The sequence below is a fragment of the Myxine glutinosa genome, chromosome 5, assembly GCF_964187855.1.
Source record: "Myxine glutinosa chromosome 5, kmMyxGlut1.1, whole genome shotgun sequence".
Lineage (NCBI taxonomy): Eukaryota > Metazoa > Chordata > Myxini > Myxiniformes > Myxinidae > Myxine > Myxine glutinosa.
Genome location: NC_136265.1, coordinates 137461052 through 137472982, shown reverse-complemented (window position 1 = coordinate 137472982; position 11931 = coordinate 137461052). Strand labels below are relative to the sequence as shown.

The following is an 11931-nucleotide window of genomic DNA, read 5'->3' as shown; positions in this document are numbered from 1 at the left end:
CCAAAAAGACGGTAACAGACGCCTGGAATGGCTATCACAGCGTTCCAATCAGAGAATGTGACCGCCATCTGACAACGTTCATCACACCATGGGGCCGATACCGTTACTGCACCACTCCCCAAGGTTACATCGCTTCAGGTGATGGATACTCCAGACGATTTGACGAAATTGTATCGGACTTCAAAAACAAGTCCAAATGTATTGATGATACCATCATGTGGAGCGACACATTGGAAGAGAGCTTTTTTCAGACATGCAACTGGCTCGACCTGTGCGGCCGTAATGGGATTACGCAAAATCCGACGAAATTCCATTTTGGTCAGGACACGGTCGAATTCGCTGGATTCGAGATCACCATGGACAGTGTACGACCATGCCAAAGGTATCTCCAAGCGATACAGGACTTCCCCACACCAAAAACAATTACTGACATTCGCTCCTGGTTTGGGCTAGTCAATCAGGTAACATACTGCTTCAGCATGACCGAGAGGATGCGACCTTTTCGGGACCTCCTAAAACCATGCACCCCCTTCTACTCGGATGCAACACTACAATCCCTATTCGAAGAATCAAAACGACTCATCATATCTGAAGTCGCAAATGGGGTCCGGATCTTTGACAAGGAACGGACAACATGTCTCGCAACTGACTGGTCGAAGGATGGGATTGGCTTCTGGCTCCTCCAAAAACACTGCAGATGCCCTGGTGAAACCCCACAGTGCTGCCCCGATGGCTGGAAAATCACCCTTGCTGGAGGCCGCTTCACCCATGCAGCGGAGTCGCGCTATGCTCCGATAGAGGGTGAAGCTCTAGCAGTGGTGGACAGCCTGGAAAAAGTAAAGTATTTTGTGTTGGGATGCAAGAACCTGATTATTGCCGTCGATCACAAGCCCTTAATCAAGCTTCTTGGTGACAGACGATTAGAGGACATCCATAACACGCGGCTTGCCAACTTGAAAGAAAGGACCCTAGCATATCGTTTCCGAATTATCCACATCCCGGGAAAACGACACTGCGTACCAGATGCGATTTCACGACATCCGTCGGGTGCCAGACCATCGGAACGACTGCCACTGGTGGATGACATTTCCTCCATTATGGATGTGGCCACATCGTCTACACTAAGACAGCACACCTTGACTGGGCTGTGGACCACAGATGACGACACTGGCATGGAAATGGCTATTTCTATGGCAGCCATCAAGACACTCGATTCTGTGCGGTCCGTCACTTGGGACGATGTTCGGGACGAAACAGCAAGTGACACTCAGATGCTGCAGTTACTCAATTCTATTGAGCAGGGTCTACCTGCCAGTCGGGACGATTTCCCTGTGTCCATTTTGGAATACTTTCCCTTCCGTGAACACCTCTACACTATTGATGGCATAGTGGTCTACAAGGGGAGGATTATCATCCCACCGAAGCTACGGAAGCTTGTCCTTGAGAATCTTCATGCTGCTCACCAAGGAGTCACGGCTATGACCACCCGGGCCAGCAGCTCGATCTTTTGGCCTGGAATCACTCCCCAGATTCATGAGATGCGCAATCGCTGCTCACACTGCAATCGGATGGCCCCATCGCAACCAAGCGCTCCACCTACAGCCTCAGCTGAACCTGCCTACCCTTTCCAGTACGTTTGTTCAGATTACTTTCATCACAAGGGTCGGAGTTATTTGGTCACCGTTGATCGTTACTCTAATTGGCCAATCATTCAGCTAACAACTGGCGGGGCACAAGGCCTAGTGAAATGTCTGCGGTCGAACTTCGCCACTTATGGTATCCCCGACGAATTGGCATCTGACTGTGGGCCAGAATTCACGGCACATGACACCCAAGACTTCTTGCGTCGGTGGGGCGTTAACCATCGGTTGTCATCCACTGCCTTCCCACACAGCAACTGTCGTGCCGAGATCGCAGTCAAAACATCGAAAAGAATGATCACCGATAACACTGGTTCCAATGGTGAACTAGACACTGATCGGTTCCAACGTGCAATACTCCAGTACCGGAATGCACCGGATCAGGACACTAGGTTGTCTCCAGCCATGATCATCTTCAAGAGGCCAGTCAAGGACTTCATACCCATCATCCCAGGCAGATACTTGCCATCGGACACCTGGCGGGAAACACGCAACAATCGTGAGGAAGCTTTGCGCATTCGGCATGCCAGGGAGATCGAAAGACTCTCTGAACACACGACAAAACTACCTCCACTGGCCGTCGGGGACCATGTCCGGATCCAGAACCAGACCGGCCTGGAACCACGAAAATGGGACCGGACCGGAACCGTGATTGAGGTAAAACAATTCGATCAATACGTTGTCAAGGTGGATGGCTCCGGAAGAATCACTCTCCGGAATCGTAAGTTCCTGCGACGTTTTACGCCTTTCAGCATGACAACTCCCACTACGACTGGCAAAAGTGGCATGCTGCCAACCGTTATGCCAAGTGTTATGCCAATCGTACCGAAATACTTAATGTCTGGTACCCAACCCATCGCCGCTCCAAGAGTCTGTCTCAATCCTGTTACCACTCCCCAGAAGGGTGAACCCCAACATGTCATTGCGCCGGGCTTACCATCACAGACACTCCGCTCCACCACCGCGATGACACCACCCGCGAGAGTCGCTAACCAACCGCATGTGCAGACCACCGCCACACCTCCACGGTCACTGCCTATTTCTGCCCCCTTGACGGTTCGGGTGATGATGGACCAGCTGGAGGGGACTCCGGCGTCGGACAGGGCGACAGTGAACCACCCACCGGAGACTCCCACAATGGACCAAGAAATTACGAACTGCCCTCAGAGGACTCCGACGATTGATCGGGTGGTGACGGGCCGCCCGAAGCGAATTATCAAACCACCAGCCCGATTCAATTCAGAAGAATATCAATTATAAACTCATGTGATCCTTTTTCTTGGTCTCCAGTTTCGTTCTATTCTGTGTCACAATTGAACGTTTTTGGGGAAGGGAGATAGACAACTCTTGTATGGTGCTGTTCTCTATTGCGTTCTCATCTTGTGTAATACTGCACATTGTTATTTGCATATTCTGTATCTATTATCTTATTCTAATATCTACCATCGCTTTCATTGTCTTGCAGATTGATTGTTCATCGTTGTTGCTAATAAACCTGCATTCAATTGATACATTCTTGTTTACTTTTTATCACAATGTCAACAACATTTCTTAAAATTGTAATCCATTGTTGTAAAACACAGAATTGATTATCAAAATTCCCAAAAACACAAATGGAATGAATTTTCCTCATTTTTACGATAAACAGCTTGAAGGAACTGTTCAGCTTCCTCTCATAAGTACAAGCACAGCAATCTCTAAGTGCCTGAGAAAGGCCACCATATGTACTTTGAATCAAATGTTGAACTCGTTATTTAAATGGGGACATATTTGTGCACATACACACTGACACATACACACACACACACGCACACACACACACACACACTGACACACACACACACACACACTGACACACACACACACAGACAGCCACACACACACTGACAGCCACACACACACTGACAGCCACACACACACTGACACACAGCCACACACACACTGACACACACACACACTGACACACACACACACACACACACTGACAGCCACACACACACTGACAGCCACACACACACTGACAGCCACACACACACTGACACACAGCCACACACAGCCACACACACACACACACACACACACACACAATCACACACACACACACACACTAACAGGTTGTTTTCTCCTTTTTTTGTTCCTCACAATTCTATCTATCTTTCTCTCTCTCTTTCTCGTTCTCTTTGCACACCACACAACAGCACATCTTCACTGGAATGTTCATCTTGAATCCATATGCCACACCAGCACGTCCTGTAAAGATGCTGAATAAAGCCGTAAACATATAGGGCCTAACCTATATAATACTTGTGACAACTTCTCCAAATATATTTATTACGTCCGCTATCGAAGGTGGACAGGGCTCATGTTTTGACTTTCGTCTGTCTCACTCTGAACAGAATATCTCAAAAAGGTGTGAACGGATTTGGACGAAATTTGATGGACAGGTCGGGTGTGCGACAAGGATTACATGATTCGATTTTGGTTCATGTCCGAATCCAGATACCCGACCGTGGGAATGGGATACAAAAGGTAAACTGTTCAACCTGGCGTAGGTATGCGCTCCACGCATAGTGCCGTTCTAGTTTTCATCCGAGTTTCTGGTAAATGTGCCATTAAAGTTGGCACCAGAAACCTGGAATTCCCACTTGGCGTATCAACGATCACCTCCCTTGTATGGAATGTGAGCGCTGATATTTCCTTTTATAAAAGTGCATCTTGTTGTGATTAGTAATACGTACTGCGTAGTGACGTCTGGGGGCGTGGCTTCGGTGGTTGCCGGCGGCTCGTCATGGTGGCCGTGTGTTCTGTGAGAGCTTGGTTTCGTCTTTAATAAACCGCTTGGTTCTAGGAGAGTCCTGAATTTCCCGATGCCTTTGTTGTGCAGGAACCAACAGACGACTTGGTAGGTTGGTGCGTATGGGCCGGTTGAACAGCATTTCGCTTGGACTTGGGAGGTGGGAATCTACAGGTGTGCATCTCAGGTGTTGTAGTGCAATATCTATGTCACTACCTGATCTAATACACTTTTTGATCATGTTCTTCACCGTTTGAACTTGTCTCTCAACCAATCCATTACTGCGTGGATACCTCGCGATGTTGTCGTGTGTTTTACATTCCATTTGGTACACATATCACGGTACGGCTTACCCACACATTGAGGTCCATTGTCCGATATGACCTCCAGAGGTGGGCCGAACATACTGAAACATTCAGATGTGGCCTTGGCTACTGCACTGCTCGTCGTGTATTCCATTCTCTTCACAACTGGGTACTTGGTGTCATAATCCGTCACCAAGAGGTAGGTCTGCCCGTGTAGCTCACACATATCACTGGCTACCTTTGTCCATTGTACCGCTGGTATCTCATGAGCTATCAGAGCCTCACGCCTTTGTTCTGGTTGGTTCTCTTGACATGCCTTACATGTTCTGACAGCTCTCTCAATGTCCAGATATATGCTTGGCCAGTAAACACATTCGCGTGCTAGACGTTTTGTCTTTTCGATCCCCATGTGCGCCTCATGGAGCTGGTCGAGGTTATCCTCCCGTAGCTGCTCTGGAATTAGTACCTGTCGACCTTTGAATAGAACACCGTCACAAATACCAATTTCATCACGGTATGGCCAGTACGGACGTAGGTCCACAGGTAGCTCTGTAATCCTAGCAGGCCACCCTCGATGAACAACCTGCTGCAATGCTCGAAAGGTTCTATCAGCCTTTCCACACTCTCCGAGTTGGTCCTGTTTCCTTGAGCTGAAATCAATGAGGTCAAAGCGATGATGATCATCCACATCATCAAGCTCAATACCATCTACACGTGTGTCCAACTGCAGTTCCTGATTGTTCTCTGGGTTCGGTAGCCTCGACAGCGTGTCTGATAGCATCATCTCACGGCCGGCCTTATAGGCCTACTCCAGATCAAAATCGTAGCCTTGGATTTTCACAAGAAGGCGCTGAAGCCGTGGAGGGGCGCTTGTAAGCGGTTTGCTGATGATCATGACCAATGGTTTGTGGTCTGTGTATACCTTGAAGCGTTTCCCAAACACGTAAGTATGGAACTTCTGTATGCCAGCAACAAGGGCCAGGGTTTCTCGTTCAATGTTTGAATATGCAGACTGAGTGGGTGTCAGAGTTCGTGACGCAAAAGCAACAGGCTTGTCATCCTGCAAAAGGCATGCACCCAGTCCCTTCTGTGACGCATCTACTTCCAAAACTGTCTCCTTGTCATGATGATAGCATGTTAGACAGGCGTCTGCATCAACACTCTGTTTCAGTTGCTCAAATGCAAACTGATGGTCTTCCTGCCACATGAATGGCACTCCATTCGTCAGTAAATCTCGGAGGGGTGCCACTTTATCCGCAAAGTGGGGAATATGCGGTGACAGATAGCTCATCAGTCCAATGAATCGGCTCAAGTCTTCCTTATCTTGCGGTGACGGCATCTTCCGGATGTCGCAGATCTTCCCAGGATCAGGTGAGATTCCTTGTTTGCTGTAGATCGAGCCGAAGAAGTTGATACGGTCGGTCTTGATGATACATTTCAAAGAGTTCAAAACCAGAGCCTCTCTTCGTGCTACTTTCATCAGGTTCAGAAGATTACGATCAGGCTCCTCTTCAGTTCGTCCTGATACTGCCACATCATCGGAGATACCAATACAGCCTGGTGCTTGCTCGAGTATGTGGTCCATGGCTTGCTGGAACAGATCCTGGCTGGCACATAACCCAAAAGTCAATCTCTTGAAGCACCAGTGCCCAAAAGGTGTGCGGAATGTGGTCAAATCCTGGCTTTCCTCATCCAGATGCACAGCCCAATAACCAGCCCGAGCATCTAATTTTGAGAATATTGTGGCGTCAGCAAATTCTGGGTTCAGCTCGTCTAATGTCGGTATTTTATGTGGACACCTCTTCACCCAAGAGTTTAGGCGTTTCGGATCGAGACATACTCTTAAGCTCCCATCTTTCTTTACACTATTACAGATGGAAGAGCACCAATCCGTATGACAGTCCACTTTCCTGATGATACCCTGTTTTTCCATTTTCATTAGTTCCTCCTTCAACTTCCCTTTGATGTGAACACTCCACTTCCTTGGTGCGTCAATCGAATCCTTTGCATCAGGCTTTAGATGAAGCCTCACTTTTCCTTTAAAATTCCCAATGCAGTCAAACCTGTCCAGGAACAGCCTTTTCAAATCATCCACGGAATTCACCTTGTAGGCCTGTTCCTCATGGCGCATTGGTTTCGGAATCCTTGATGCTGGAGGTGCGGCCTTCAGCAATGTCCTCCGTTGTCCAGCAATGCTGTTTATGGTGATGATGTTGAGCCGTTCACACGCTGGTGGTCCAAGTACTGCAGGTCCAGGTACTTCAACCACATAGAACCTGTACTTGAACCAATCTGAGTCTTTATATCGACACAAGAGCTTGAGGATTCCGTGACACTTGATCTCACTGCCATTGTAAGCAGTGAGCTTGGTCCCACCAAGCGGAGTCAGTTTTGACATCCATTTGTTTCCATACATGTCCTTCACAACACGCGTTGGCAAAGTATTCCCTGACGCACCTGTATCCACTTTCAACTGCAGTTTGTATACACCTTTCATGTCAGGGCATACAATGTTCAACAATGTGTACACTTCATCCCTCGTCTCCTTCATACACAGTGCGGACACCCTGATCACGTGAAACGGCTCGGTGTGTTCATATGCCTCAGTGTCACTTTCGTAACTATCAGGAACGATCGAAGGAACGTGGAGACCGGATGGCGAAGCAATACAACAGAACGGCTGGGCAGGAATTACCTGAATTGGCTATTGGACATCGGGTTCGGATTCCGAACAAGGACACGCACCAATGGTAACCCGGGAAAGTTGTGGCTCGCTGTAATGAACCCCGCTCGTATATAGTACAGACGCCTAGCGGGACGCGTCTTCGAAGAACCAGGGCACATTTGCGTGAACTTCATCCACCCGATCGTGGCGCCAAGTGGAAGGACGAACCGACCCAACCAACACATCAAAGTCTACCAACTGCTCGACACGTACATTTCAACAACGACGCTTCAGCAATGGAAACTAACGGCTGCTCCAGCTCCAAGGATGACGAGAGTGCTGAGACAACAAGGCCGGACAACTCTTCGTACTCGACCAGATCAGGCCGTGTGATTCGAAAACCATTGAGATATCGTGATAGTGAATAACGACCACCAGAAATCAGCCCTTGTAATGTTGGTGCAGAGACGATCCGTTGATTGGAATGATTCTGTGTTTTCTCTGTTTTAGCGAATCATACTGAGCAGTAATTACATTTTGGTTGAGTTATAACAGTAACCCCAGATCCCATCGATGTGTGGTTCAAGTTGTGTCTGATTGTGTTTATTATTTTGATTTAGTTTAGTATTTTTTTTTTTTTGTATACTGAATCGAGGCTCGTGAAAGAGCTGACATTTATTTCACAAACAAATCAACCAGACAAACAAAATATACAAAAAGAGGGAGCGGAAGACAACAGAAGGGGAAGCACACAAACACTTGAGGGCACACAACATTTAAGAGCAGGGAGATGTGTGGGAGGGAGAGGGCTTGGGGGGAGGAGGCGAGGGAAGGGGGGGGGGGGGGGTGGCAGAAGTATCAAACACAAGGACACCAACGACTTCCAGGACAGAAGTTGGTATTTCAAAAAAGTGGATTTGGGGTGAAATTAGCGGGGGTAGAAAAGATCAAGGTTTTGGATGGGGGAAGATAAGAGATGGTGGTGGACAGCTGTTTTAAAGACCTGGAGGGTGGAGTGGGATTGAAGAGAGTGAGGGAGTTTGTTCCAGAGGCGGGAGAAACGAGGAATGAGGGAGTGTAGGTGAGCAGAGTCTTGATTTTGGTAGTTTAACCATAAGAGGGTTGCTGGCAGATCTTGTGTGACCTGCAGGAATATTTGGAGGACAGAGCCCAGAGAGAGCTGGGGGGGCAAGGCCGGAGAGGAGTCGGTAGAAGATGCAAGTGTTTTGTTGCATGCAAGCATAATAATTTCAATGAAAGGGAGATGTTGTGATTGGTACTACGTACTGCGTAGTGACGTCATGGTGACCGTGTGTTCTGTGAGAGCTTGGTATTGTGGAGGTTACCTTATGTGCAGGTAACCGCATGTGGCGGTTACCTTATGTGATTACCTTATTTGGGCATAATACACGTGCACGGGCCTGTTGGACTTGTGGTTGTGCGGACGTGACGCACGCGCGGTTGCCGGAGCCACGCCCTCCGAAGAGGGCTTTCGGTTTCGGCTTTATATAAGCGTGCCGACTTCCGTTCCGTTCGAGTTTAGTGTGCTGGATCTTGCTGTTACAATAAACCATCTTCGAACCCTACGAATGGCCTCGTTCTCTCGCCTTCCGCGACTCCTAAAGTATCGTCTTTAATAAACCGCTTGGTTGTCGGAGAGTCCTGAACTTACTACACATCTCAGGTATAAATACAGTATTCAGCACCTGCGGATCACTGCTCAATTGGTCTGCGGGAAACACTTTCCCTCCTGGTGGGAATATTTCCAAGAAGACAGGATAGGCTGTCCCTAATACGCAATTTGAAAGGAAGGTGAGGAAGCTTCTAAGGTGTAGTAAAAGATCTCCACCACCAGGCCGGTTAGCTCAGTTGGTTAGAGCGTGGTGCTAATAACGCCAAGGTCGCGGGTTCGATCCCCGTACGGGCCATGAGTTGTTTTTTTTTCATCCCACTTGGATTATCTGGACCGACGATGACGTCACACTTTTCAAAAACAAAGACGCAATGCGACGTCGACGCGTCGCTTTAACGGTTTTTAATTCCGATTAACATCAACAACTTCACGCAAGACGAAAGCAGAAATATTAAGCAGCAGAATCTTCAGCTTTGTTTAAATCACGTGGTCATTTCCCCCCCCCCTAATAACTTGTTTTAAAAACAAAATGACGTTGACGAGACAAGAAAGGGGGCGGGACTCTTTTGCGCGTGGGCGGGGATTCCGTTCTTGTCTTTCTGTGAAATGACGTCACGAGAAATTGGAAATTCCCTTCTTCTCCCCGAATAAAATTACGTGATATCTATATATATATCTATCTATATATCTGGCGTTCTATAATTCGTTTGGGAAACTTTATATTGTCATTATTATTAATATTATCAGTACATACACTGTCATAGCCGCATTTAAGGCTAACAACAGAATCTCATTCGGTTTCTCCTTTATCACGTGATATGACAGATGGGCGTGTCCATTACCAATCAGTCGTTTCCGCTCGCCAAGCCGGCCGTTCCTTGTCGGCCGTTTCGTTAAGCCGCTTTTGGGATGATTGCGTACGGTGCTTAAGATAGTCCGGGTTCGATTCCAGACCGGATGATAAACGGTGCGATTGGTGCTTCGTTGGCAGGGCGTCCCCCAGATGTATGTTAAGCAGGCTGTCTTGTTAATTGGTTCGATAAATACGTTCACAAATGTGTTGAAACGCATTTCAAAAAAACGTACACGAACTTGCTCGCCTTCAACCCCCCCCCAATTTCCCAAACTCCCACCCCATTTGCCATGTACCACGTAACCCTCTAACTCACCAATCGAACTTCAAACCCGCCCCTCAAAAGGCGAGGGGCGGAGTTAAAAGAGACGGCATCGTGCGTATCTCATCTCATTATCTCATATCAAGCGTCCGAGTCGGTTAAGGGAGACTGCGATCGACACAAGTACCTTTGTAACTCGGACACTTGGGTGTGTACACAGCACCACGATGACCACGCCATCCCGCATGCTCATCGGTCCGCTACTTCTGTCTCTTCTGGTGTCCATGGCAACAGCAGCAGGCGATAAAGGTGAGCTGATTGAATATATTATATAATCCATACCTGTGCGATCGTGTGTAAGTATCGCAAACCATTGAAACCTGAATATCACACCTGCTGCTTCTGTATTTCCTCCCAAATACAGGTATATATATATATATTATCTCATGAGAGATTTAATCAATATAATTATGTCGTCATTTTTTTTACAACCTGAATTCGCAGTATCGGTTGAGACTCTCCCTTGGGATGTCTCGTCTGGGTTCGATTCCCGATCCAACTATAAACCGTCATCCTCGTATCCCGTCGGCAGGACGTTGGTTGCATAAAACGCGGCGTGGGGTGCGTTTTGGCGTACTCAGACAAGCCAGGTATTGGAAGTACGCCAGAACCCAGAGTAATTGCTGATTCCCTAAAATAGCCCACGGTCCTTTTCGAAAAGAGCAGGCCAATGTGTGCCAAGATAATACGCCTCGAGTATATTATACCAGCTGCAGGGATACCCGGCGTTGCCCATTGCTGTTCGAATCCTGTTGGAATTTTGAAGATTTTTTTCTTATATCTGGAAAAAAAAAATTGTATCAGACCCGGTTCCTCACCGAAATGATCCAGAAGAAATGAAAAAAAAAATTTGCCCCAAAAACACTTTCCTACACCCACTAAGTTAGGCGGTCGGAGATCATTTGATATTACCTTTCAGATACCTACAAAAAAAACAAACAAAAAAAAACAACAACAACCACGGTCCCCGAAAAGGCCAACCCCCGCTTTGCGGGGAAAAATGGCCTCTAAACGGTGGTTTTATACCTACAAAGGCTTGAGCACCATGAAGTTATTTTTTAAATCCAACTTTTTTTTTCAAAGATTTCTAAAATAATTATTTGCCGAAAACACTCCCCGACACTCACTGATGGAAACTCAGGAAGTTTGACAAAGATCCGTTTGGCCATCTCTCAGAAAATGGCGACACACAGACAAACTATAGGCCTATCTCTTGTCATATAGATTTACCATTTCACAACACTTGGTGTCGGAAAAGTTAGAGCTTCCGCTCTGAGTCTGGGAGGACGTGAGTTTGAACCCCGGCCGAGTCGTACCAAAGCCTTTAAAAACGTGCTGCTTCCTTGCTTGACGCTCAGCATTTAAAAGGGACAAAGCATGGGCAAACAACCATAGGTTGGCAAACATTGTGCAGGCTTGATAGGCCGAATGGCGTCCTCCTGCATTGACATCCTTTGTAAGGAAACTCGTATCTGTGACATGTGCGTTGCAAAATAATGGACGACAGCATGTGGGATACGAACCAAAGTATAGCAGTTCTGTGAGAATTAAGTTACTGTCATTGTACTTCTATGTTGCACTTTGTGGCAACAAAAACACCATTGCCAATAACATATATATATATATATATATATATATATATATATATATATATATATATATATATATATATATATATATATATATATATTGTTACAGACGTGGCTTGGATGTTATTCA

General features: G+C 47.0%; 1 protein-coding gene and 1 non-coding gene across 3 annotated transcripts in view; both read left to right on the top strand.

Moving 5' to 3' along the window:
• The first annotated feature begins 9258 nt into the window (after nucleotides 1-9258).
• On the top strand, nucleotides 9259-9332 carry TRNAI-AAU (transfer RNA isoleucine (anticodon AAU)). The gene has a single exon. It is a non-coding gene; the product is annotated as a tRNA-Ile (tRNA).
• A 649-nt stretch (nucleotides 9333-9981) lies between these two features.
• The window catches only part of LOC137427000 (uncharacterized), a 29015-nt gene continuing 27065 nt past the window's right edge, over nucleotides 9982-11931 (top strand). The window contains exon 1 of one of the 2 annotated variants that reach the window (XM_078778776.1): nucleotides 9982-10461. In XM_078778776.1, coding sequence (XP_078634902.1) covers nucleotides 10380-10461 — 82 coding nt within the window. In that variant the 5' untranslated portion in view covers nucleotides 9982-10379. The remainder of the gene's footprint in view (nucleotides 10462-11931) is intronic. The other variant, XM_068116093.2, reaches the window with a different exon arrangement.